Source organism: Setaria viridis, chromosome 1 (genome assembly GCF_005286985.2).
Source record: "Setaria viridis chromosome 1, Setaria_viridis_v4.0, whole genome shotgun sequence".
Lineage (NCBI taxonomy): Eukaryota > Viridiplantae > Streptophyta > Magnoliopsida > Poales > Poaceae > Setaria > Setaria viridis.
In genome coordinates this window covers 39,874,587-39,898,305 of record NC_048263.2, presented here as the reverse complement: position 1 = coordinate 39,898,305, position 23,719 = coordinate 39,874,587, and the positions used below count along the sequence as shown (strand labels likewise).

General features: G+C 48.2%; 4 protein-coding genes and 1 non-coding gene across 5 annotated transcripts; 2 read left to right on the top strand and 3 right to left on the bottom strand.

The window, feature by feature from the left end:
* Positions 1-125: 125 nt before the first annotated feature.
* On the top strand, positions 126-3,968 carry LOC117841410 (uncharacterized). The gene is made up of 6 exons (XM_034721765.2): positions 126-400; positions 1,011-1,919; positions 2,012-2,188; positions 2,531-2,673; positions 3,427-3,537; positions 3,633-3,968. The coding sequence occupies exons 1-6, from the start codon at positions 230-232 to the stop codon at positions 3,676-3,678; spliced, it is 1,557 nt and encodes a 518-aa protein (XP_034577656.1). The 5' UTR covers positions 126-229; the 3' UTR covers positions 3,679-3,968.
* A 308-nt stretch (positions 3,969-4,276) lies between these two features.
* LOC117841753 (U1 spliceosomal RNA) lies at positions 4,277-4,437 on the bottom strand. The gene has a single exon (XR_004637342.1). It is a non-coding gene; the product is annotated as a U1 spliceosomal RNA (small nuclear RNA).
* Positions 4,438-6,181: 1,744 nt separating this feature from the next.
* LOC117841408 (uncharacterized) lies at positions 6,182-8,495 on the bottom strand. Its single transcript, XM_034721764.2, has 3 exons — positions 7,749-8,495; positions 7,498-7,622; positions 6,182-7,078 (listed from the first exon to the last, which is right to left on the bottom strand). The coding sequence occupies exons 1-3, from the start codon at positions 7,929-7,931 to the stop codon at positions 6,652-6,654; spliced, it is 735 nt and encodes a 244-aa protein (XP_034577655.1). The 5' UTR covers positions 7,932-8,495; the 3' UTR covers positions 6,182-6,651.
* Positions 8,496-12,094: 3,599 nt separating this feature from the next.
* LOC117841407 (alpha-1,6-mannosyl-glycoprotein 2-beta-N-acetylglucosaminyltransferase) lies at positions 12,095-13,880 on the bottom strand. Its single transcript, XM_034721763.2, has one exon. The coding sequence runs from the start codon at positions 13,679-13,681 to the stop codon at positions 12,344-12,346; it is 1,338 nt and encodes a 445-aa protein (XP_034577654.1). The 5' UTR covers positions 13,682-13,880; the 3' UTR covers positions 12,095-12,343.
* Positions 13,881-18,678: 4,798 nt separating this feature from the next.
* Positions 18,679-21,059, top strand: LOC117841405 (transmembrane 9 superfamily member 11). Its single transcript, XM_034721761.2, has one exon. It carries the CDS (start codon positions 18,865-18,867, stop codon positions 20,848-20,850), a length of 1,986 nt encoding a protein of 661 aa, XP_034577652.1. The 5' UTR covers positions 18,679-18,864; the 3' UTR covers positions 20,851-21,059.
* The last annotated feature ends 2,660 nt before the right edge of the window (positions 21,060-23,719 follow it).

The window sequence follows — 23,719 nt, the reverse complement described above, 5'->3', positions numbered from 1 at the left end:
GCTCCATTGTCCACAAGGCAATTAATCTCCAACCAGCAGTCAGATAAATACAAGGTAATTTTCAAACCAAGCAAAAAATATAAAGGCGACGCGACCCCGCAGACACGGCACTTCCGAGCGATTTACTCGTCATTTCTCTCATCCATCCCCACCTGGGCATCCGCTCGCTCTCTCTCCCACTCGGAGAAGAGGAAAGGGGAAAAAAAAAACTCAAAAAGCGCGGAGCGAGATGGGCGCCGGGAGCAGCCGCGCCGACGCGCCGTCGCGCCGCCGGGCCCGGGCGCGCCTCGGCCTCGGCGGGTGCTTCGGAGCCGGATCATCCTCCACCACCGCGGGCGCTGCTCGTGACGGCGGGAGCTTCGCCGCGGACGCGCCTTCCTCATCCTCGCGCGCTAACGAGGTAGTTCCAGTACCGCGTCGCGTCGACGCCTGACTCCGGATGCCGGAGCGCGCGGTAGTTCCAGCACCGCTTAATCCGAGCCTTCGGCTACGGATTAGTCTCTGCTGAGGTGCGGATTCGCCGCGAGGAATCGATGATTCTGAGGTTCTGACCCCTTAGGTTGTGAGATTGGAGGGCGTGATTTTGTAGCTGTATGAAGGGCGATTCAGAAATTTGACCTGTTTTTGGAGTTCTTGAGCTATTATTACTTGCTCGAGTATATGATAAGTTTGGAGCAGTTGGCTAATGGACTGGAAAAAAAAAATCTGTGGTCCTTCGACCTTCATCACATATCTGCGGGTCGCGAGCATGAATAGTTGCCTCTGATCTTATCATGCGCCCTTTTATAACGCACATGAATGAAGAGTGAGTGTCTCCCAGAGCATGTCTGGTGCACGTTAAACGGGCTGGGCCTCCACATGACAGTTTGAAGCAAATTTGTGAAATTTAGAACATTGTGTATGTGTTTAAGCGTTTGTTGTTTAATACTTTCTGTTAGTGATAGACTGCATTAAATCTCCATATATTGCTTTTATGCTGGTTTCTGATGTCAGGAAGGTGTTGTCTACAGGTACAATCTCGGCAATCAGGGCGAGCAGTGAATGCTCTGAATTTTCAGGCTTCTCTAGCTGCTAAGGATCTCCAGATCTCCGGTGAGTCAAATCCAAGACTGCATTCGTCTTCAAGCACCATAAGCCATCATCTCAGGTTCAATCACCTCAATTGTCATGAAAACAAAGAAGATGGCCTGGGGGCTGAAAATGCTGAAACAAGTGGCCTTGAAAGCTCATCCAGAAAAGCCGTCATGGTTAGGGGAAGTTTCAGTAATGAAGCTGTTGATGTTGACATAACATCGAGAGAAGGAATAAATTCTGTAGGATCAGAGCTGGGAAATGTTGCTAACACAATCCCCATTAATGAACTTGGTGGTTCGATTTCTGAATCTGATTTGCACCCCTCGTTGATAACATCTGGAAGGATCGTGTCTGACTTAGAAGGAGAGATAGCTCCCCAGGTTTCTTCATCCACAACTGTTATGACTAGTGAAAGATCTGATATATCTCAATCTAGCTTAACATCTATGTCGCCTAACTCCTCAACTGCATCATCCGTTACTGGAGAACCAACACCAGATTCAATCCCTACCAGAGCAGATGTTCCCATATTCAGTGGGCCACACGGTCAGACTGGTGGGAGTATATTACATGATGACATGATGAGCATTTTCTCAAATGATGGTCTAGGACGCTCTAGAGATTCAAGTGGCAGTGAAATAAGGAGGAGTCACAGAAGGGTTCTATGGGATACATTTTCCAGGCGTGGCTCTAGAGGTTATCCAGAATCTGATGTTGATGATCTGGGATTTTACAGCACATGGCTAGACATTGGTGATGACCTTTTTGGGGAGTTGGAGGAGTCAAGACATTTTCATCGCAGACGCCATGGTTCAATAAGAGTAAGCCAGTATTCAAGATCCCGGGTAATTGCTATGCCTTATGTTTTTGCTGTTACGTTTTTCGCAGATTCATTACATGATCACACCTTCTTAACTTGGCATTCTTCTTGTTACAGATTAGGGAGCATCGCCGTGCTGTTTTTGATAGTGGCAATGAACAAAGCACTGCAGCTTGTCCTTTGGGGATTCATCCAATTGGCCGATGCACCTGTGATTCTTTCTTTATTGCTGAAGAATCTAGTGCCCGAGCAAGTATATCAAGAATTGTCATGTTAACTGAGGCTTTATTTGAGGTTTGTCCTTCGTACACATTTGATTATTTATCAGCAGTCTAGTTTTGTATGATGATGGCATAATAAGTGACACGGTGGAGAATATAGAGCCAAAGTCTTGTCATTGTCTGTTGTGTTTACAATGTTATCTCATTTACAATTGTATTCTAACTAACAGCTTTCAGGCATGTCCGAAGCTGTACAGCAAATATAGAATGTTCTTAAAAGTAAAGTTGTACATGGGTTAGTTAAATTCAAAGCAGATTGTTGGCAATGTGTGAACTGTGAACTCCATTGCTATAATTGCATTTTCAGCACATTACCACTCTAGTATGTTAAGATGGCCTGCGCAATTCTTTTCAGGTGTTGGATGAAATTCACCGTCAACCTGCATCACTTTCACTTTCCATGGTCTCTGTTCAGGCTCCTGAATCTGTAGTTAATTCATTGCCATGTAAGAGCTACAAAAAGCTTGAGACACCCCAATGCAGTGATGACATGGAACAGTAAGCCTCCCATCATTCTAATCTCTTTCTTATTTTCCTAAGGCAAAAACCTTGCGTAATCTGTTCTTGGTATAATATTGAGAGTTGCTTCAGAAAGAAAATTGGCCCATATCCTTTTAACAGACATCAGTATTTTATTCCACAATTGAGATCAGGTAGGCATACAGATAGTTCATTCAGAATAAAACAGATAATAATGAGACAACGATGAGTGTTCCTGTTTATTCATACATGGAAGTTTGGCATCGTTGCAGCTTACAGTAGCTTATTAAGTGGTATTTGCTGTATAATACAGTTTCTCCTCAAGACATAGCTAAGCTAGAATTGAAAACTAGTATGTAAAGTTTTATTATTCAGTTGTTTTTATTACTAATTTACTATCACTATACGCTAGACAGTTTCATTTTTGCATATGCTGCCTGGATAAATGGTTTAAACAACACTGTGGTATCTGAAAGTTTAGATTCTTTTGGAGTCTGGACACTCCGAATTGTGTTTGACATCTAATGTTGGTTTTTACTGCCAAGCTCTTTCATATACCCTTGAAGGCTTGAACCTTTGGGCTAGAAAATCAATATGCCTTGCAAAGTTATGATATTTTGTTGTATTCTTTGTATGCAACAGTCGTGACCACCTTGTGTTGAGAGTAACGCCTGCTGGCTAGCCCTGTTTTTTTTGTTGTTCCTTTTCATTCTCACTGTTTTGGAGTTTCTGATCTTTAAACCTAACATATTGTTGTGTTTGTCTCATCAGGTGCCATATCTGCTTAACTGAATATGAGGACGGAGAGCAGATAAGAACTCTTCCGTGCAAACACGAGTTTCACCTGCAATGTGTTGACAAATGGCTGAAAGAAATACACAGGTATCCTTCCTTGTTCTGGTATGCACATCAATACCAGTACCACATTGAGGGAGCGGCTAACGTGTCCTTGCAACGTCCTTGTCTTTATCCTGCAGGGTGTGCCCGTTGTGCCGTGGAGACGTCTGCGAAGCTGCCTCCTGAAGTCCTTGGCGCTGCCATGCCTCCTGCCTCCGCCACTCCTCCATGGTGGAAACTGGTTCAGTTTCAGTCAGGCAACGGTGATCCTGTCACCTTAGACCGTTGACTCCGCAAGAGTCTCTCTGCTGAATAGAATGGCCAGATCCTGCGACAAATGAGGCGTTTCCTTGTCAGTCTTTAAGATACCGAGACTTGTATATAGCTTTTGTAGCCTCCCTGTGTATGACAACATGTACATATATGTAAATTCTAGATTCAATTTTATGCATCTCAACGCTGAAGCTTCACCGTCAGGTGCAGATGTTAGGTTCTGTCAAAGAACCTGGGCAACACTTCCCAGCATCCTTCACAGTATATACTCTCACTCACTCAGCTTAGGAGCTATGCAAAATGTGATATTAAATTGAAGTTTTGCTGGACGAGCTGCAAACGTGATCGAAGCTGAAATTTTAATAACACAGGTAAATTTGCTTTAAAACGTTTGAACTCTAGAACGGAAAGTGGATGAGGCTAGCTTGCTGAAGGTACCCCAGCCAACGAAGAACGATAATCAGTTTGCAGGTATAAAGCGCTAGGACCAAAGTAAAATTTCTTAGAATTGGCGGGGGCCGCGCGAACGCGTACCCCCTCTACCACAAATTATGACGTCCACTCTCCCACTTGGGGAGATGGTAGACTAGCGCACCCACCAAGTGCAATGTGGGCCACTGATCTAGGCCATGGGCCATCTTGATCGCCCATCGACCCCGTCCAGGTAAGTATGGAACAACGGTGGCCCAGGGCCTCGTTATGTAGGCAGCTCGGCCGCTCGCAGCTGGTTGGGGTGTCGAGGTGGGACTAAACCCCGCGCTGCTGGAGGGAAACCACGAGCCGTGCTGCCGTTGGATCCCGCACGGACGGTCCGGAGTATTGAACAACCCACCGGCAAAGGCAGCTGGTTCGCGTTGCTGAATTGGGCCGACAAGAGAGGCCACTAGATGGACCGGGCCTAGTAATCTTCTTCTTGTACCGTTTGCCGATTTGGGAACTCGGTTGATTTTGAAGTCCTTTTTTATTTAATCTTGTATTTTTTTTTACCGAATTGAACTTGATTTTTTTTTCCAGGTGTAAATTGTTGTGGTCGAACTTGTTCGATGGCATCCCAAACTTTCACCTTGAACACGTGATTGGTTCAGCTGCTACATCCCATCGGCGTATCTTGTTTAGAATGGAGATCTTTTTAAACATGATGCGTCGGATTCATTGCTTTTTTAAAATCGGAGAGTGTAGGACCATGAAAGATGCGTCCATTTTTCCTTTTTTTGATTGGGCACTGTGATTGGTGCTGGCCTAGGCAGCTCCTTTTGCATAGGTGAACTGCATGCACAATCCCTTACCACATAGCCGTGTGGCAGTCCCTGATGGGTGGTGGCTCGAGATGTGCAGATGCTCACAGCCATTGCTGCAGCAGAGAGCACGCTCTGAGCACCCTTGGCTTGATACCGCATGATGTCATGCCGGTGTGCGAGTCTTCCTGATGCCGTGCATTTCTCGTATCCGTGTGTTTCTTTTTTTTTCTCTCCTCCTCCCCCTTTTCACTCGCGTGCATGTTCCGTGTGGAGAAACTCCACCGTGGTGCTCTCTGACAATGGATGATGGATGCACCACGATACGAGTTGCTTCTTAGTGTTCTTGCAATTTTGGTGGTGTGGGAATGTCCAGAGATTGATGGATGGTGGGGTATGGGGTAAAGTTGGTGACAAAATTGTGGTATGTCACTCGCCACGTAAATGGAGCCGTCACTCAGTGCCCTCGATCGCAGCCGGAGATAGCTAATCCCAGTGCATTAGCATATCGTGCATATTATTGAGTCAATAGATTTTTAGATGTCATGGGCTCATGGCACGGAGTAAATGAAGAACGAGAGAGAAGTTGGCATGAAATATTGCTCACCAGAGGACTGAGATACTATATCGGAGGCTTGTCGAGCTTTGGAATCTACAGGTACGGAGATTTTCGCGAAGAATGGATGGCAGTTTGTAATAGGCTTTGCTTCTGGCCCTTGTTTACTTTCCAAGTTGGGAGGTACCAAATTGGCATTTTGCCATAAATGCGACACTGTAGCGTTTCGTTTGTATTTGTGAATTATTGTCCAAATATTGACTAATTAGGCTCAAAAGATTCGTCTCGCAAAGTACAACAAAACTGTGCAATTAGTTTTTGATTTCGTCTACATTTAGTACTCCATACATGTACCGCAAGTTTGATGTGATGGGGAATCTTCTTTTTGCATAGTGTCAAAGTTGGAAGTTTGGAGGGAAGTAAACAAGGGCCTGGTCCACCTTTTGTTTTCGCATGGAACAAATATGCAACTTTCTTGCTGGATGTATACTGCGATGTAGAGGCCGGAATAATTACTATTCCTTTATGAAAAAATATCGGGATAGTTATATCTTCTATAGTTTTATGTATACAGCAACTTCGGAGAGTGTGGCCTGATACAAAGTAATATGATTGGTCTAGCAAATGTAGTCTTCTGAAGAGGTAAAAGACATGTTATAAAGTGGTCAGATTAGGCCGTGCTATACGGTACATTGTACAACTGCAGCACTTACTGTACATTTCATCGTACAATAAGAGCACAAGAGCATGGAGAGAACCGCAGAGAGATGGACTTGGATTGGTAGTAATTACGGCTTTGAATTTTTAGGCTGCAACGCGATTCGTCATGCTGTACCACCACCTTCCGCTACCGGACGTGGACTAGCTTAGCTAAGCAGCTAAGCAAGGAGGAGGACCTGCGAGCTAACACACACACAACCCCCTACGTGGACAGTACCTGCTGCAAGTCAGAACGCCCGCACCTCTGGCCTGGCCGCGGGTGTGGCACTGCCACGCGCATGGCGGCGAGGGGAGCCGGCCTTGCTCCGTGCCTCCGTCGTCCCGCCGAGAAGGCTTGGCGGCCGGCTGGCCAGCGGGCAGGCCGGTCAGCTCAGCTCAGCTGGGGGAGGAGGGGGCGAGGTGGACTTGGGCGCGGCAGACGGGGCAGCGCGAGGCGGCGCGGACCCAGGGCACGGCGCAGGACCAGTGGAAGCGGTGCGCGCAGGGCAGGTGCGCCACCACGTCCCCAGCACGGAGCTCCTCCAGGCACACCGCGCACTCCCACGGCGCCTCCGCCTCCGACGACGGCGTACTGCACCTTCCCAGCCGCCTCCAGCTGAACCGACGGCGCCGGGCCGCCGCGCCTCCACCGCTCGCCGGCTTCGAGAACGAGAACACCTCCCGCTGCAGCTCGCGCGGCGTCGCGCCTGGCTCTGCCGCCGTGGCCGAGTGCTGGAGATTGTTGCTGCTGGCGTCCGTGCTCGTTGCGTGTGGTGGCTTCGCTGCCGTCAGAGGTCGCACGGTGCCCGTGCTCATCTGATGCCTTCAGCAAGTTGCAGGTATCAGAGTTAGTTCATCGGGTTCAGACAAACTGAACGATGATGGGACCAGAACCAGAGCACTGAAATTATCAGCTCTGAAACAGAAACCTAGTAGATGGATGCTCTGCATCCGAAACGGTACATGTCTAGGCATGGAACGAGATTCCCATACAAAGGTATCCTGGCACAGTGCTGCGAAAAGGAAATAAGGAGTACCACCCATGATTGGATTTTATCGATCTATCTTTTACGTGTTTCCTAAAAATTGAACACTAGGAAATCATCATTGCTATAACTGAACCCAGGATGGCAGGATGAATGAAGCAGGGGCCTATGGATTCTGATTCTGAACCTCAGCTACAGACTAGAAGTGGAAATGCTGTGGCTCTGAAGAACATTACGGCTAGGGAGCATTACACACCTCTTGACCGCAGATTCTCTCTGGCCCCTGAGCTTCTGGTCCAGCCTCTCCTTCGCCTCCCGGGCGTTGCTGTCCAGCGCCCACGCGCGCGCCATCATCATCTCCTTGCACACGCCGCTCCTCTCCTGCAACCAAAACGCACGCAGCAAACTAATTAATCAGAACTGGTACTTCAGAATAATACATGCATGAACAAGATCAAAGCAGTCATGGAACTGACAGATAGAGAACTGAATGGAAATGAGAGAGACCTTGGAAGAAGCCACCGCCGAGGAGCCAAGGTGGGTGCGGCCATGGCCGCCGGCGTAGAGGCAGAAGGACGGCCGCCGCGTCCCGCACGGCGCCTCCGCCGCGCCGGACGACGACCCGCCCTGCCGGAGCCGACGCCGCCGCGCGCACTCCACGCCGGGGAGCATCCCGGCCATGAGGACCATCCGCCGGCGTGTCAAACAAAACACCAAGTGGCCGTGCCTTACGTGACAGAGCAGCGATGACAACAACACACCACCTGCAACCTGCCCGCCTAGCAACACTAGCTACGACCTAGCCTTTTCTGATTGTGGTGCACGCACTACTCGACCCTGCGATGCAAAAGAGGATGGAGCTACAAGGGATTGGTGTGTGTGGAAGCCATCCATCCGGAGCAGGAGGAAGAAGAAGACGAGGAGGAACCCAGCCATCGCCATCTCCTGCCACCAATCATCTCGTTTGGGCAGGTTTCTATGTATAGGGAGGATGAGAACTAGGAAGCTGGAGGAGGAGAGCTCATGCTGATGGCGTGCCAAATGCCAATGGCCGCCCAACTACCTATCTCTCCACCTCCATGTGCTAAGTAGAGATGACGGGTGTGTGGAGCCTGACAGGGAATTCCTAGCGACACTTGTTTGGACACTTCTGAGCACAACGATTAATCGGACACGATTAAATGTTTTTTTTTTTTGGTTTTGAAAGGAGGAGGGATAATTTGGCTGGCTACCGTACTTTGAACCAAGGTAAACGTGACAAATAGAATATCCCCCCCGGCAGAAATTTAGCCAGCCTATTTTGGACATGGCTGATGACTTGCTATCTTTTTTTTTGTTGGGTGTGCTTCCAAGATTGTGAGGCTAACAGGCAGTGCTTTATTCTTGGCGTGCAGATTTTATTTGCCAAGGACGGCTAGGAAGGAACTATCTTATACTAATTCTTAATAGGCGAACTAGACTGAATGAAGCTCATAAGCACACACATGACAATCACGTTCTCAGTTCCCCATGCCCATTTCAGATCAAAGGGTACAATAATGATCAGTTGATCACCGTACGCCGCCGCCACAACCACACCTTCACGTACGGCTTCACTCACTGGTCACTGCAATAGCATCTGTATAGTACAACAGCCCGCGAAGAAGCAAGCAGATACGTCTTGTACAGAGGAAAAAAAGCCATTTCCGATCGTCCTCGTCCCACATCCTTGTGGTTCCTCACATGAGAGACGCTCTTCCTGTTGGGTTGCCATGGCGGACAGGGATGGGGAGTGAGTGGAGCTTGCATTGGCGAGGCCTTTTTTGTTTCAACAAACATTATCTGCGGTGCCCGCGCACCAAGTAAAGCCTTAGCTTAGCTGCAGTCCGCTGCTGTTGCCGCCTCGTCAGCGGGTGTGGTGAGCGTACGCGTCACGCACCAGCAGGGACAGAGCACCAGTTGGACCTCCACTTCTCCTTGAAAAATAGACAACGATAATCTGAACACTCCTTTTAACTCTATCATGCATGGACTCAAAAAGTTTAACCAATCACACGTATTGCTTAGACGTGCTTATCTGGTAATCCGCCACACAAACAGAAGCCATGAAATAATCTGAATGGTGTGACTGATCGGCCACACACGGATCCAGGAGCGAGAGGCGGAGAGGGCGATCGCGACGTGGCGGAAGAGGGAGGAACACGGCGCCTCACCGTATTGCTCCTTTCAGTCTCGCCACCGCGATGCGCGATGGCGATCTGCCATCACTGCTTATCTGAATGAGACTGCAATCGCCAAATGCAGTCTAGATTGCCCCTCGATTGTCGATTGTTTCTTCCAAATTAAGAGCAGGAAAGTCTGGCCAGATGCCCAATGCTGCTCAAGAACGGATCAACTGTTTCTGCACGAGTCCATGTCTGTCGTCAGAGAATGGATCAACAGAGACTAAAAAAAGCGAATCTCCATAGCCAACGGTTTAATGATGGATCAGCTGTCCTGAGCCTGAATAAAGATATGGTCAGTGTTGAGTGTTCCAGATACCTAAATGCCTTTTGCTTGGCTGGGCACTCTGAGTCCATTTCTGCTTCTGCACGAGTTGTCAAGACGTCGTCATGAACAAGATGGAGAATCCTGAGGATGTGGATTCCACTACCACCTTGGATGTAAAGGCAATCACGCCATATTCGTAGCTGCGTGGACAGGAACATTTCCACTGCAGCTGGATGGCGATTCACTTCTAACAAAATTCCAACAACCTCTTATTCAGTATTCACCCTTTTCCTTTCTGAAGCAAATTATCTGTCGGTACACCAATTTCATGTCCCTGTGGTGCTCCCAGAGGAAACTCGACTAGAATTTGAAAAATTCACATCAATCCAGATTCCAACTAGATTTCCAACTCACCTGGGACAGTTGTTGTCATAAGAATTGTTCGTTTCAAAGAAGCTGGCCAAAAAGACACGCAGGCTGTAAGGATCAGTCCAGACTGTCACCGCATGGTAGGTGATTTATCTAGAAGATGGTAACACGAGGTTGAATTAATCCAGGCAATCACCACTTCACCACCACTGCTCATCTTGACATGGATGCAGGAATACTGGCAGGCGAGGGTCGAAGATGTTCGCCCTCGCCATGTGCTTGTTCTGCTGCTGATATTGCAAGTTGCATGATCTCTTCGTGCTTGGTGGGGTCTGGGACAAATTGAAGGACCACAGAATTAGCAAAACTGAATTCTGTCAAGAAGACGTGCATGTGAAGAAGGGAAATAAGGCCAAAGACTCCCAGTCCCAGTATCTAAACCAGACGAAAAACATGTATTCGATGCCAAGTGTGCATATGTGTAATGTGTTCTGTAGTGTCATGAATCCATACTTTGCCTTGCTGTCTCCCCTTTGTATTCAGTACTATGCAGCTCAGGCAATGAAATAGCAACTAGACACAATATAACAAAATAACCCAATGCTTTACATACATGTGCCCTTGGTTTCTTCAGAACTTTAAATCTTCATGGCACCAAACAGAACCAAAGAAGAACAGTATAAACAGTTAAAATAGGCACGGTAGGAGTAAACCAGTAGCCAAGTAAAGTTGAAGGACTTACATTGCATCCACCTCCTTTAACATACACGGGACCATGGCATTCACTTCTGCAAATCTGAAAAGGTCTAGGACCAAATTATAAGATAAAATTTGATATAAGAGCAACTGTGATTATATAAGGGAGAGATATGCTGCCTAATAGAGGTCCATTATCAACTTTTGTTAACTATTTGTTCTCTAAGGCCTGAGCCTGACCCAGCCAGCCCAAGCTGTGTCGAGCCCACTTACTTCAAACCTATACCAGCTTATCTTCATGAAAATCTGAATCCACACCATCCAAACAACATTTGGCTGGGCTGGTTTGACCCAGTTGGATATTCAAGAGCACTCTAGGCATGAGAGCCTAGAAAATATGGGTTTTATGGCCCATCCCAGCATTTGTTTCATGTAACTGCAACAGGTAAAAGGGTATAAGGTTAGCCACAGATAACACCATTATGAATTTTGCCATGGTCTCCAAATCATAACTTTGGTAACTGATGTAAGTATTGTCCTTTTTGACTATTATCAAAGTAATTTTCGAGACAAACATATTACTATCACTATATGGTGGATCTCAACATTGACTAAGATATGTTGATCAAACTACAATGAAGCCTGCACAGATCCTAAAACAACACTCACTTTTGAATGAAGGGAGTCAATCTGATTATTTACTGAACAAATGAACTGTGTGGACAACAAGTTCATCATAATTTCATTGTGGCCTCACGTTTTATGAACTTCCGATTATGTGTTTCATGAACTCTACCTATGAACCTATAGTAAATAACAGCGGATGATATATAATACCTAAGTAATATTTTTTTAGTCAGCAACTGAATACTCCTCACTGTATGTGGATCAGTGGATGCTAATTACGCTTAACAAGCACCATTAGGTACAGTGTAACAAACTGCTACACAAGGAAAAAATCCTTTAAAAAATCCTAGCTGAAAATGTTAGGTATCAAAGATAAGAGTAGAAGAATTCATATGAAATACAAGAATCAGAATAAAGGATCACACATTAACTGTAAGAAACTGAAGAATACATAAAGGAGCATATGACCAAATAAAATCATATGGAAAAAATAGAATTCAGGAAATGCTAGCAAAAGTACAAAACATATAAATAGAGATTAATATGACTTGAGCATCAAAGATGATATGACAGCAAAAGTAAAGTCATTGATTAGCATTCTCTAATTATAATCGAACATTAAAGATGCGTACAGATATCTTCAAGGCAAACATGATCTGCTAGCTTCTTAGCAACAAATGCCGCAAACAAGCTTAAAAAATAAGCCATATCCATATCATTGAGTAAATCATACAGTTAAGAAATGTTGACCCAAGTCTAGCTGAAATGTCTATCAACCGAAAAAACTAACTACTCTACAAAACTGTGATAAAGGACCAAGCTATTTTATAGCACAAACCATGTATGAATCCAAGGGCGCATGCCAACAACACTACAACAGTGGCATCAGTTATGCCCCAAAACGTGTGCCTATACCCCACCCCCCACCCCCCCACACACCATTATGCTGATGGTGGGTCTTTAACATGGTACATGTATGCAAAACTCAAGCACAGCTCGCGGTCACGCCGATCACCCCAACCACCCCATCCTTTGAAACCAGCCTGATACCCCTCTTGCCTCTGGATGATGCGCACTGGCCAATCAGCTTTGATGTTAGGGACTTTGTCGATCTCCTCTAATTCCACAGCTCCTGAACCATTATCCACACAGACATTGCTCGAACCTTGGCCTTGGTGCAGGCCGCATTTGCCAAAATGTGCAGCACTTCTCCTAGGCCCCCTGAGACTGTAAACAGGAGCTCCAAACGATGGGTACACAGTTGCCCACATGGTTATATCCCAATTGTACTCATCAAATGTGCAGAACTGCTTAGCCTTGGCATGAATCTTCCTCCACACTGTTCTATTGAAGGCGTAGCCAATGTTACCCATCTTCTCGGCAACCAAGCTCTCCCAACCTTCGCCTTTCGCCTTGACATCTGACGGCGCCAAATTGACAGCATAGCACCCGGGACACTTTTTCGGTTTCAAATCCACAAGCAGCTGTGCGTTCCGGTACGCATTAGGGAAGATGTAGTGGTCCTCCTCTATGAAGAGAATGTGGCCATCGAAGTCCATGGTCTCCTCCAGCCCATCCCACACGGTGTTCATCATCCACCACCAGTGGTGCTTGAGAGACACGATCCTCGGAGACCTGTGGTTGCCGTACTGGTCCGGGTCGCCCTGGCACCCCTTCTCCTTGGCCTTGTCCTTGCTCTGGCAGTCCCCAGGGGTGACGCCGGGGAAGGCATCTGGGAAGAGGTGCGGCGAGTAGGGCGCGAAGATCTGCTTCACCTGGCAGAAATCGATGCCCTGCACGATCTTGTCCATCTCCGGGAAGTAGCCGTCGTGGCTGACGATGAGCAGCGCCTCCCCGATGCCCTCGACGCGGGAGAGGCTGTCGACGACGAGGCGAAGGTAGCGGGGTCGGTTGTGCACGTAGAGCACGATCTTGAGGTGGCCATCGGGGAGGGCCGGGAAGCGGCCGGTGTTGCGGGGCGGCAGCGCGTTGCGCGCGGAGAGCGAGAGGGAGAGCGGGCTCTGGCGCGGCAGCCGCGGCGTGAAGTCCGGGTCGAGCAGGATCTTGCGCTGCGCCACGCTGTGGTTGGCCTTGGCGTGGGAGGAGCCGAGCCGGCGCGTGGACGCCGGGAGGCCGCCGCGGCTGCTTGTGCGGAGGAGCTCGGTGACGGCGAAGACGGCGACCAAGATGACGAGCAGGAGGGGCGCGGTGCGGGAGCGGAGGCGGGCACGGTGGTGGTGGGACGAGGAGGAGGAGGAGGAGGAGGAGGAGGCGGGCATGGCGGCGCCTCCGAGATCCTAACCGGCGGGCGCGGTGGGATAGCCGGATCTCGCGCCGGCCGGTGGAGGAGTTTGTTGGCTGCTGGGTAGTGGAGCCTAGCTAGAGTCTTGAGAAGACCGCGTCGGCGTCGCGATGGGGCGGAGCTGCGAGAAGCAAAAGCAAGAGACTTTTCTTGGCGTGCTGTCGGCTTCGCTCGATTGCAGCGGAGTACACTAGTTTGTTTGGTGTTCTGCTTTAACGGATTTCCGTGTTCAATGTTTCCCACTCTTTATTATACTTTCTACTGAAAATTAGTATTTTCTTTAAATTACTACTGCAGATTATTATGCCCTACAGGCTACAACTCAGAGTCTCAAAGGAAAATTTGCACTTACTGTGTGAAATACGTTATCACTCCATCCCTCTGGTCACGAACAACTGATGTTTTATAGTTGTCATCAGCAGTGGAGTTAGAAATTCAAAATTATCTTATTAAAGGACAATAGTGTTGATGTTTTACTAAAAAGTTGATGTATAATGACCATTCATATTCCTATTAAATAATGAGACAACTACCCTTTTTTTCAAAAGCCTAATAGGGGTGGATCTAGCGGTGGGTGGGCGGGGCTCAAGTCCCCCTACCGCCATTTGGACAATGAAACCCCCTTAGCTTCTTCATGATTTTTTAGAAAGCAGAAAGAAGAAGAGAAGGGAGGAAAAGAAGGGGGAGAAGAACGAACCCCTCCTAAGCTCACGGACTACATCCACCATTGAAACTAGTGAGCGAAAATATTACGATTAATACACTTGTTCAGCCGATTATTGTGAAGAATTTTCTTTCGAGGCCATAGACAAACGACAGGTCATGTCGGAATTGGTGGACGAGTCTCAACCTCAAAAGATCGATCACTCTATTGTGTAAACTACCTAACATGGCTTCGTATTTTGTAGGGGAGGGTGGGGTGGAAGGGGACTCCTATGCATTTACCGAAAGGTTGATAAGCATTTGACATTAAAACCTAACATAGCCCATCCTGTCATCTTCAACCTCCCCTTGGCTTCGTCCTCCTGTTGCCGCGCGCCGCTCCTCCACCCCATCGGCCACCGGCTCCTACCTCTCTCGGGTGTTGCTCCCCCACCCCGCTAGCCTACTCCGTCTTCGACGGTGGCTATTGTTGACGCTCACTATTGATACATTTTTATCCTGTTTATCTTCAATAATGACATAAATTTAATACCTAAACTATTAATTACACCTACTAAATCGGTCATTTTCACATATGCAACATTTTTTGGAGGATATTCTATTTTTTCAGTGAATTGGACCTAAAAGTATATTTTTTAATAAAGCACTGAACAAGCATCAAACCAGACGAAGACGGAGGCCAACATGCCCAGGAAGGGTCTAATCTAGGCCGATCGGCCTAGGGTCTTCTGGAGCCTTCTGACGTCCATCTTTAGCAAACAATCCTCCGAGATGACTTAAGTGCTAAGTTTGTGAAGATATGGCAAGGATCACCTCCGGATCAAAGAGAAATCAAAGAAGATCAAGCGGAGATTTGAAAAGTCATTGAAGATCAATCTCATCCTGAATCAACCGATGTGCTAGACCTACATGCAAGTGAAAATAAGACTTTAAAGCACCAGAGGAGACTTGGAGATGAAGCAGGACGCGAGGGTTTCCTTCGCCCCCTCACCTTCCAATTTTTGCCACGTGCTCTCTAGACTATAAATACCCCAAAAAATCCATCGAGCACCATATCCAAGACAACATACTCAATGTGAAGCAGCAGAGAAGTAGAAGGAGCTTGAGGGACACCTCTCCGGAGAGCCGAGGATCGTGCAGTTGTCGGAGGCTAGCGTAGGCAAATCTCTGCCAGCGTGATCACCTTGCGAGGAAGATCATGCTGGAGTTCTGGAGGTAATAGTCATCAAGATCAAGGTAGTATCCCGGTGGTGATCTTGTGATGTACAATCATTCATGGTGAAGCAATAGATGTGTTCATATTCTTAGCAATCTAAGTATCTCCTTTGATAGTTTTATGCTTTATCGGGTTTACTTGCTTTTCAATCTATGAATCGATTGATAGATTGCCTAGGTTGTTCTTGTGGTCGTGGTGACCAGATTTGCATGATTGGTCTACCGATAAGTATGACATGTTCTTAAATCATGCCCTTAACCTGCTTGCGCTGATAGAGGTGATCGTGATAGGATCTTTCTTATCTAAGGTGGGGGGTTTCGGGATCCGGACCGGAGGTGTAGATTTGAAGATGCTTTTTACTAAGATCTTATATGTGTTGCTTTGCTATCTATGCTCAGAATTATAACATATGCATAGTCTAGGTTGCTCTAGATTGGTTACGTTTTCTCTATCTATTATCTGTTTATGCATGCTTAGTAGATTGTATCTAAATCTCTCATAAACATCAAGTTAATACTAACAATACTAGTTGAAATAGATCTTGTGCTATAAGTTCCACGGATTGATAAATCTTGGGGGAATACTCTGAGGGAAGAGCTACAATTGATCCGTACGCTTGCAGTTCATAAATTGGCGTGCTAACAACCGTCAACAGCTATTCGCCTCCACCAGTACTGATCGACCCGAATCCGCCACCTCGGCTGCCCCGGTCGGCAGCATCCACGCCACTCCCGCGCCCACCTCCTCTCCGGCGTTGCTCCGCCCCTGCCGCCGACCCTACCCACCGGGTATCTAGCCCCACCTGGCAGAGCGCCACCTCACCTCCGCCGTCGGCCGAACCGTCGCCGCCGCCAGGCCTACCGCTCCCCACGACCTTCTCCTCTATGTCCGGTGGACATTGGAGTCCTGCCCCTAGAAACCCAAAACCCTAATTACCGACGCCTCAACCACCACCCACGGCCGGCGGCAACCTCGCTGCCGAGCCATCCGCCCATCACCCACCTGCCAGCCAGCTTTCCTACCCACGACCCTCGGCGGCGGTGGAATCATGCTAGGGTTGGAGCTCGGGTGAGAGGAGGAGAAGGAAGATTTGCGCCGTTGATTGTAATGTTTGCATGAATCTTAAAAGCGGAGGGTGAAGAGGTTATCCACCTTCCGGAAGATATAGGAAAAAGCACCTCAGCGGTCAGCCCATGCATGGCTTTGCATCATCGGCCTCGGCAGATCGGGCCTTATGACGGCCACGCACAACACAGCCCACGGTCCAGCGCGTCGTCCGTGTTTGGGCTGGCTGCGGTGGGTCCAGCACGTCGTCGACTTGCTTGGGCTTGGCTGCTGGTGCGGTTCGGTCGTGCCGTGCGGCCGCCGGTGGCGAGTGGCGACCAGGCGACGGCATTGCGCGCGTGCCGGCTCGTTCGGGTGCTCTCCCACTCTCGGCGCACCTTTCCTACGACTACGAGTTCTATCGTTCCTCCCGGGGGTCGTGAACGTGACGCCGGATCCGCTTGCTTTGCTGGCGAGGAGCCTTGGATTGGACGTGGTAGCTCGAATCATGAATCCCCATTGCTCCTTCACAGAATCACAGTTCCATTGGTTGCCCGTTCGACTGCTCCCAACTCCCAAGCCTGTCCGGGCCATTTATCAGAGTTGCTTTTGCTTTTGCTTTTTCCCCGTCCAGGGGAAATGGCCACGACAGGTCACAGGTATCGACTATTCGACTGACTAACGGACCCTCCAGCGTGTAATAATCTTTTCGTCTCTGATCCCGTTCTATATCTTCTACGTGCACGTGCACGATCTCTGATTAGCCAGGGTGCCTTGACGAGGAGATGTCTCTGTCAAATGCGCTCAGCATCGTTGAGGGATCGATCACTGTTGATGCAAATGCAAGGAACGATGACGGAGATGGAGGAACCGACGGAGCACCTAAAAAAAGGAAGAACGGAGAGAGAACCTGAACAAAAGCCAAAGGGGTGGGTTGGTTAAACGACAAATGGAAACAGCCTGCAGTAAAATAACCTTGGTCGTCCAATTAAGGAGCACGCTCATGGGCAGCCTGTGGTGAGTGTTGACCCTGCCCGCACCAAACCAGAGTAGATCTCCATCACGACGCTGGCATCCCAGATCTGAACAAAACGGAGAGGGTTGCATTTACTTTCTCATCTGCCGTCTCTGCATCTACGCACTGTCACCTTTTGGAAGCAAGGGAGCAAAACAAGATGGAAAAATCCCCACTAAAAACTAAAATACTAAAATGATAATTAAAATTATATCCCTATGATTACCTACCCAGTAAAAAATTCGAGATCCTAGAGGGATTGGTGTTTCCAAATTAAACCTGAACAAACCTCATCAAGGGGCCAACCTTCCCGGGTCATTTGGCTTATCAGTAGGCCTCATCCACAAATCCTAACAGTTTCGCAGACTCCCGTATGGCTGGCTCTTATCAGTAGGCCTCATCCACAAATCCTAACAGTTTCGCAGACTCCCGTATGGCTGGCTTAGAGTCTCTTCGTTCTTGACTAAAGTTTAATTCTGTCACGTCGAATGTTTAGATACTAATTAGGAGTATTAAATATATGCTAATTACAAAATAAATGAAGGCTAATTCGCAAGATGAATCTATTAAATCTAATTAGTTCATGATTTGACCATGTGATGCTATAGTAAATATATGCTAATCATGAATTGATTAGGCTTAACAGATTTGTCTCGCGAATTAGCATGACTTGTACAATTAGTTTTATAATTAGTTCACATTTAGTCCTTCTAATTAGTATCAAACATCCGATGTGATATGTATAAAAAAATTAGTCCATGCATCGCCGCCTTATACATGTGGTAAAAATCATTGTAGCAATGCTGTAAACCTCTAAACGAAGTTCACCCAAAAAAAAAAAGTCCCATACCAAAGGATCAAATTCTTCACGTAGGAAGTAGCAAAATCTCCAACATGAGCGAGCAAACCCCCTAGGCAGCGGGGATTCCCAGCGGAAGCTTCCACACGCCCAAATCCTCCCCGTCCCTTCCCAAACAACGCCGCGCATCACGCCGTATAAACCACACCACCGCCCCCCGACCCCCCTTCTTCCCCCCGTGGTCATTTCGTCCCCACCCCGGCCCCCAGATCTGCTCCGCCGCCACCGACACCTCCTCCTCCCCTTCCTCCGGCGAGCTCCTCGCCGGAGCAGGGCCACCACCGCCACTCCCAACCCCCGCCGCCGCCCAGATCCGCCTAGAACCCAAACTCGAAGCCCCCGATCCAGATCCAAGGCCAGGCGATGGCACGCCTCGGCGCGCTCCTCCTCGTCGCCGTCGCGGCGGCGGCGGCGCTGCTCTGCGCGCTGCCGGGCGCCCGGGGATTCTACCTCCCGGGGAGCTACCCGCACAAGTACAACCCCGGTGAGCCGCTCAGCGTCAAGGTGAACTCCCTCACCTCCATCGACACCGAGATGCCCTTCAGCTACTACAGCCTCCCCTTCTGCGTCCCGCCGGAGGGCGTCAAGGACAGCGCCGAGAACCTCGGCGAGCTCCTCATGGGCGACCGCATCGAGAACTCGCCCTACCGCTTCAAGATGTACACCAACGAGTCCGACGTCTTCCTCTGCCGCTCCGCCCCGCTCGCCCCCGACGCCTTCGCCCTGCTCAAGAAGCGCATCGACGAGATGTACCAGGTCAACCTCATCCTCGACAACCTCCCCGCCATCCGCTACACCAAGAAGGACGACTACTTCCTGCGCTGGACCGGGTACCCCGTCGGGATCCGCGTCGGCGTCGACTACTACGTCTTCAACCACCTCCAGTTCACCGTCCTCGTCCACAAGTACGAGGACGCCAATGTCGCGCGCGTCATGGGCGCCGCCGACGCCACAGACGCCATCCCCGCCGGGGGCAAGGACGGGGGCTCCTCCTCTGGCTGGATGGTGGTCGGCTTCGAGGTCGTGCCGTGCAGCATCAAGCACAACCCGGAGGACGTCAAGTCGACCAAGATGTACGACCGCTACCCCAGCAAGATCAAGTGCGACCCGACCACCGTGTCCATGAGCATCAAGGAGAACGAGCCCATTGTCTACACTTATGAGGTGTCCTTCGTCGAGAGCGACATCAAGTGGCCGTCGAGGTGGGATGCCTACCTCAAGATGGAGGGGGCCAAGGTGCACTGGTTCTCCATTCTCAACTCCCTGATGGTGATTGCCTTCCTTGCTGGTATTGTGTTTGTCATACTGTTGAGGACTGTGAGGCGTGATCTGACCAAGTATGAGGAGCTCGATAGCGAGGCGCAGGCACAGATGAATGAGGAGCTGTCTGGGTGGAAGCTTGTGGTCAGTGATGTATTCCGTGCACCAAGCAACCCAATGCTGCTCTGTGTCATGGTTGGGGATGGCGTTCAGATCCTTGGGATGGCGGTCGTGACCATTCTGTTTGCTGCACTTGGTTTCATGTCCCCTGCCTCGCGTGGTACCCTGATCACAGGCATGCTTTTCTTCTATCTGGTCCTCGGAATCCTGGCTGGATATGCTGGTGTTCGTGTATGGAAGACGATCAAGTGCGGGGATCACTCTGGGTGGGTGGGTGTTTCGTGGCGGGTGGCCTGCTTCTTCCCCGGCATTGCCTTCCTGATCTTGACCACGCTCAACTTCCTGCTGTGGGGAAGCCAAAGCACCGGTGCCATCCCCTTCTCATTGTTCGTTGTGCTGCTTCTGCTCTGGTTCTGCATCTCTGTGCCGCTCACGCTTGTTGGTGGATTCCTTGGTGCGAAGGCACCACACATCGAGTACCCTGTCCGCACGAACCAGATCCCCCGTGAGATCCCTCCTCAGAGGTACCCATCCTGGTTGTTGGTTCTTGGTGCTGGCACACTGCCCTTCGGCACCCTATTCATTGAGCTCTTCTTCATCATGTCGAGCATATGGATGGGGCGTGTGTACTATGTTTTCGGATTCCTCTTCATCGTCTTGCTGCTCCTGGTTATTGTCTGCGCCGAGGTTTCACTGGTTCTTACTTACATGCACCTGTGCGTTGAGGATTGGAAGTGGTGGTGGAAATCTTTCTTCTCATCTGGATCGGTGGCAATCTACATTTTCTTGTACTCGATCAACTATCTCGTTTTTGACCTCAAAAGCCTGAGTGGACCAGTGTCTGCGACCCTCTACATTGGGTACTCACTCTTCATGGTGATTGCTATTATGCTGGCAACTGGAACGGTTGGGTTTATTTCTTCATTCTGCTTTGTCCACTATCTTTTCTCATCGGTGAAAGCAGACTGAGTTTATTCCTACTGAGGAGTCAATCACTCAATTGAGAGGTGAGCATAATGGACATTGAAAAGTTTGTAGTCACAAAAATCTTAGTTCATGTCATCTTTTGGTATACAGAGCCTGAATAACTATTGTAATGATTACTAGGGTTCATCAATGGATTTTATGAAGAGGTGCTAGCAGCATGCACGATGTAATAGAATGAATTGCTTTATTCACATGTTGTGTTATTTTAGTTGCTTAGTATCATATATTCTTCAAGTTACTTTTAGTGATATTGCCCCTGGACTGGCAGATCCATTTATCTCCTTATGCTAATAGATCCTTGCTAGTTGCTGCAAATTACGATGATATGATATTGCCTTTTGTCATGATGAATATGTATGTGTATGTCATGTATCATTGTCTTGGTTTTGAGCATCTGACAGCATGCACTCTATAGATGGTTTTCTCCACAGTTGTTGATTTCTAGGAAACTTCTATATGCCTTAATGCTGTATGGTTTACCCATCAATGAGCCAACACAATAGGCCATTACTTGTGACCAAACTACCCCAGCTTTTATCCTTTTTCTGTGTCTAAGTCATATTTCCTAGTGAACCAGTTAGTAAATTGTTTAGAACGCCCAGCTTTGAACCAAGTTGAAGGAGAACCGCACTGTTCTTCAATTTCAGAGCCTTTACAATTACAGTGTCTTCTGCTGTATGTTGCTCAAACATTGTAGCATATTTCTAGTGATCCAAAATTCAGAGGTGTGGTCTCCTGCCACAGCAACTTGTTAGTAAAGATTGGAACAAGGATCCTTGTCGATACCAAATTGATCCTGAATTCTTATGAAATTGTGAAACCTGCCTGAATTTTGGTGCAGTAGATTGCTCGTTCTATTGTAGAGATTGCTAGTGTTACACGCGTTGGCACTGGGTCAACTTTTGACCTGATGTTCTCACGGACCTGTGGGTTGTCGTGCTCTGTGCTTTGCATTGGAGTCGATGCATTATTTAACTGTAAAACGAGGTCATTCTGTTTGCCACTTGAGATCGTCTCTAGATTCTCGAGCACGGCCGTCTATGCTGATTGCTGAGTACGTGCAGAAATACCTCCATTATTTCATTTTTCCTTGTATGGTTCCTCGACAGTAAATCTTTGTGTGCTCATGCGCAAAGATGTTTCAATCTCGTTCAGTTTTTCCAGTGAGCAAATATGCAAAACAAAGGTTTATACCAAACGTTGTGGTTTCAATGGTGATTCTTTAGCAGTTAACGTCGTCTGACATTAGAAATTGGCTGCATTGAAGTCTGATTCACGTTGTTGAAAGCTCGCTAATTATAAAAAAGCTAGCTATTTGTTTACTGTCGTCTATAATGTACCAGCTTCCGCAAAGCTTTATCCCAGGTTTGGTTTGGTTTGTACTGTTCCATGGATAGATTACTCGTGGTACAATGCTCTTGATTCTGCAGCGATTTGCTAACGGAACACAAGATGCATCTGGTTGTTTCCTTGTGTACTTAGGTTGCTACAATCCAAAATTAGAACAAGAAGGATCCTTGTCCTGTTGTCCATACCAAATTGATCCTGAATTCTTGTGAAATTGTGAAACCTGCCTGAATTCTGAGGCAGGAGATTGCTCGTTCTATTTTAGAGATTGCACTATTGTATTACACGCACTTGCACTTTGGTCAACTTTTGACCTAGATTGTTCTCGCGGATCCATGGGCTGTCATGCTCTGTGCTTTACATCAGTGCCGATACGTTTTTAACTGTAAACGAGGTCATTCTGTTTGCCACTCGACATGCTTAAGCCGAGCACGGCCGTCTATATCCGACGAGGCATTTGCAAATGACAGGCCTGATGATTCTTAAGCGCTGCATCCAACGTGCTGTTATTACTTCGTATATGAGAAATTTCCAACGTCTCTTGCTCGGCACCAGCTCAGCGCACCCAACCGGCCTAACAAGAGGTCGGCAGCCAAACAAGATGGCTTTCGTCCCAACTCCCAACCCATAGTACAAAGCAGAACCACCACAGCGATGGCATCAACCGAATCGGTTGCAGCTTCCATCTGCTGTCCTCGAGAACGAGCGAGCGACACGTAAAACCGCCGTGTGACGACGATCCTACATTCCTACCTGAGGTCGGCAGTGACTCCCTGCTGCCGCCGCAAGATGGAAAGGCTTGCTCGATGACGGGTGGAGGAAAAGGTGGCTTTGTTCACCGTCTCTGACGCTGCGTCAGGTTTGGTGTCAAAACTTGAGAGCCAGACAGCCAGACTGAATTCGGTTTGTATACCACGGCGAGCCACAGCTTCAGCGGTCAACAGCAGGCCGGTCAGAACATGCAGAAAGCTTCTAGAGGACGTAGTACACCCAACTACTCCAGAGAAGAATGGTTCAAACCGGAGACGCAAGTAGGTTTGACAGACCACGCAGATGCACCTAGAGGTCAACGAAGTTAAGATGGGCTGGTAAATAAGCTAATAGCTATTACTGCCGATGTGCCTGCCATTCCAGCAAGGTTCTGGCGTTCAACATCAAAAGTGGCCTGCAGATATGCTTGATTTCCTTGCAATTTGGCCATATATTAGGCTCCTTTTACCTAAAGATTGTTGCGTGCACAGGTTGGAAGTCTTTGGTCTTCGGCAGAGCGATTACCGCAGCACCAAGCACGGCCGAGAAAGAGTCAAATCAACGCAATGTTTACTTGAACAGTAATCCAAATGGAACTAGCCTCCCCCCTCCCAATAGAGTTAAGGCAATTCATCGAAGTTAACCATCCCCGAATGAAGGCAGGAATCCAATACACAGATATTCATCATATCCAAATTTACCACTGACACGACATTCATCATATCTAAATTTACCACTGACACGATATTCATCA